The following is a 2,265-nucleotide window of genomic DNA, read 5'->3' as shown; positions in this document are numbered from 1 at the left end:
TCTTCCGTCGGAGCATCTGTTGTTATGTTTGTGTTTTTCTAATCCTTTGTACAAATATTTTGAGTGGTTCTTTTTCACCTTATTCTAATTTACCATTACTTTTTTCCTCCATGGAGAGTGCTCCTTTGAAAAAATTTTACCTTTGCTTACCCAAGAGGATAAATATTTTTATCAGGCTTGATGTTAAAAATTTGGTTGTAGACAGACAGTGGTGGCACAAGTCTGTAATCCCAACTCTCGGGAAGCAGAGGCAGGTGGATCTCTGTGAGTTCAAGGCCAAGCTGGCCTACAAAATGAGTTCCAGGACAGCTGGAGCTGTTGCACAGAGAAATCCTATCTCAAAAAACCAAAACAAAAAAATTGGTTGGTTTATATTTACCACTCAAACCTACAGTACACCCAGAATTGATTGTGTGCAGAGGGAGACAGGATTTAAAAAGGAAGAAACAATTTTCCTGCTCCCATATTTACAGGATCCATCAGCATTCCCTGGGAAGACTCCAGTGTCTCCAGTGCACTGCACACGTGAACTTCTGTCATTACTCATGGGACTGTATGTGTGAGGGCCTGTGTCTGAATGACATGTGTCCTGTTTTCATCTACTTGTTTACTCTCTCTTGCATATGTCTATGGTGTGTGTGTGTGTGTGTGTGTGTGTGTGTGTGTGTGTGTGTGTGTGGTCTGAGACTAACAGGGGTTCCTTCCTTAAATGCTCTTACCTTATTCCTTGAGGCAGAGTCTCTCAGTTGAACCTAGTGCTCATCATTTCATCTAGTGTAGCTAGCCCTCTTATTCTGGGGATCCCCTATCTTTGCCTTCCCAGAAGTAGAATGAGACTTTGAAACTGCATACAACATGTCATGTATTACATGGTGTTTCTAGGAGTTCTGTGAGATGGTTTAGATATTCATCATAGTGTCCTGAGACATGAATGTCATCAACCTCATTTGATAGATGAAGAGACTGGGGTTCAGTAACTTGAGAAGTGTGCACAGAAACTGAACAGTGTGCTCGAACCCAGACCCCAGCCTTTCTTTTCTTAATTAAAAAATATTATTTTTTATTTTATGTGTATGGGTTTTTGCCTACATACATGTTTGTACACCATGTGTATCTCTTGCCTGTGGAGGTGACAGGAGAGTCAGATGCCCTGGAATTGGAGGCACAGACAGCTCTGAACTATCTGGTCCCTGGAACAGCAGTCAGTGCTCTTAACCTCTGAGCCATGTCACCAGCCTGTATCTTCCCTTCCTCCCTCTATAGCCGACATGTGTCAGATGACACATAGATGAATGTGATTCTCTTATAGGCCCCACCATGTGGATGATTCCAGGGCAGAACCAAACCTGGGTTTCTGAATTTATCCTGCTTGGCTTCTCCAGTGGCCCCACGACCAACAGCATCCTCTTCATTGTGTTCCTTCTCATCTACCTGAGCTCAGTCCTGGGCAATGGGCTCATCATCATGCTGATCTGCCTGGACACACAGCTGCACACTCCCATGTACTTCTTCCTCTGTATACTTGCCCTGTTGGATATGTGCTATGTCACCACCACCATGCCCCAGATGTTGGTGCATCTTCTTGCTCACTCTCAGACCATCTCCTTTGCTGGCTGCTGGCTGCAGATGTATGTGTTTAGTGCCCTGGGTATAACTGAGTGCACCTTATTTGTTGTCATGGCTTATGACAGATATGTGGCCATTTGCTACCCACTGCGTTATACTGTCATCCTCAACTGGGGACTGTGCATACAGTTGGCAGCTGGGACTTGTGTCTGTGGTTTCCTCTCTGCTTTGTTACATACTTTCTTTACCATGAGTCTGCCATATTGTGGGCCCAACAAAGTCAACCACTATTTCTGTGAAGGTCCTTCAGTGCGTAGCCTGGCTTGTATGGACACCCACCTCATTGAGATAGTGGACCTGGTCTTGAGTGTTTTTGTGGTTGTTACTCCCATTTCCCTCATTGTGGCCTCCTACATTCGTATTGCCAAGGCTATTCTCAAGATCAAGTCCACCCAAGCCTGCTGCAAGGCTTTCTCTACCTGTGCCTCCCACCTGACTGTGGTCACATTCTTCTATGGTCCAGCCTCTTACATCTACATGAGACCCAACTCCAGCTACTCCCCTGAGCGAGACAAGCAGATCTCACTCTTTTACAATGCCTTCACAGCTTTGCTCAACCCCATAGTCTACAGTCTTCGGAATAAAGACATCAAGAGGGCATTTCTCAAGGTGATGGGGCATGGTAGGGTGGACTTCTGA

At 45.2% G+C, this 2,265-nt stretch overlaps 1 protein-coding gene across 1 annotated transcript; it reads left to right on the top strand.

Moving 5' to 3' along the window:
* Window positions 1-1,268: 1,268 nt before the first annotated feature.
* Window positions 1,269-2,265, top strand: LOC131905121 (olfactory receptor 2A12-like). The gene has a single exon (XM_059256075.1). The coding sequence runs from the start codon at window positions 1,318-1,320 to the stop codon at window positions 2,263-2,265; it is 948 nt and encodes a 315-aa protein (XP_059112058.1). The 5' UTR covers window positions 1,269-1,317.

Source organism: Peromyscus eremicus, chromosome 2, assembly GCF_949786415.1.
Source record: "Peromyscus eremicus chromosome 2, PerEre_H2_v1, whole genome shotgun sequence".
NCBI lineage: Eukaryota > Metazoa > Chordata > Mammalia > Rodentia > Cricetidae > Peromyscus > Peromyscus eremicus.
Note: the sequence above shows the minus strand (reverse complement) of the source record. Positions and strands in the feature narration are given on the sequence as shown.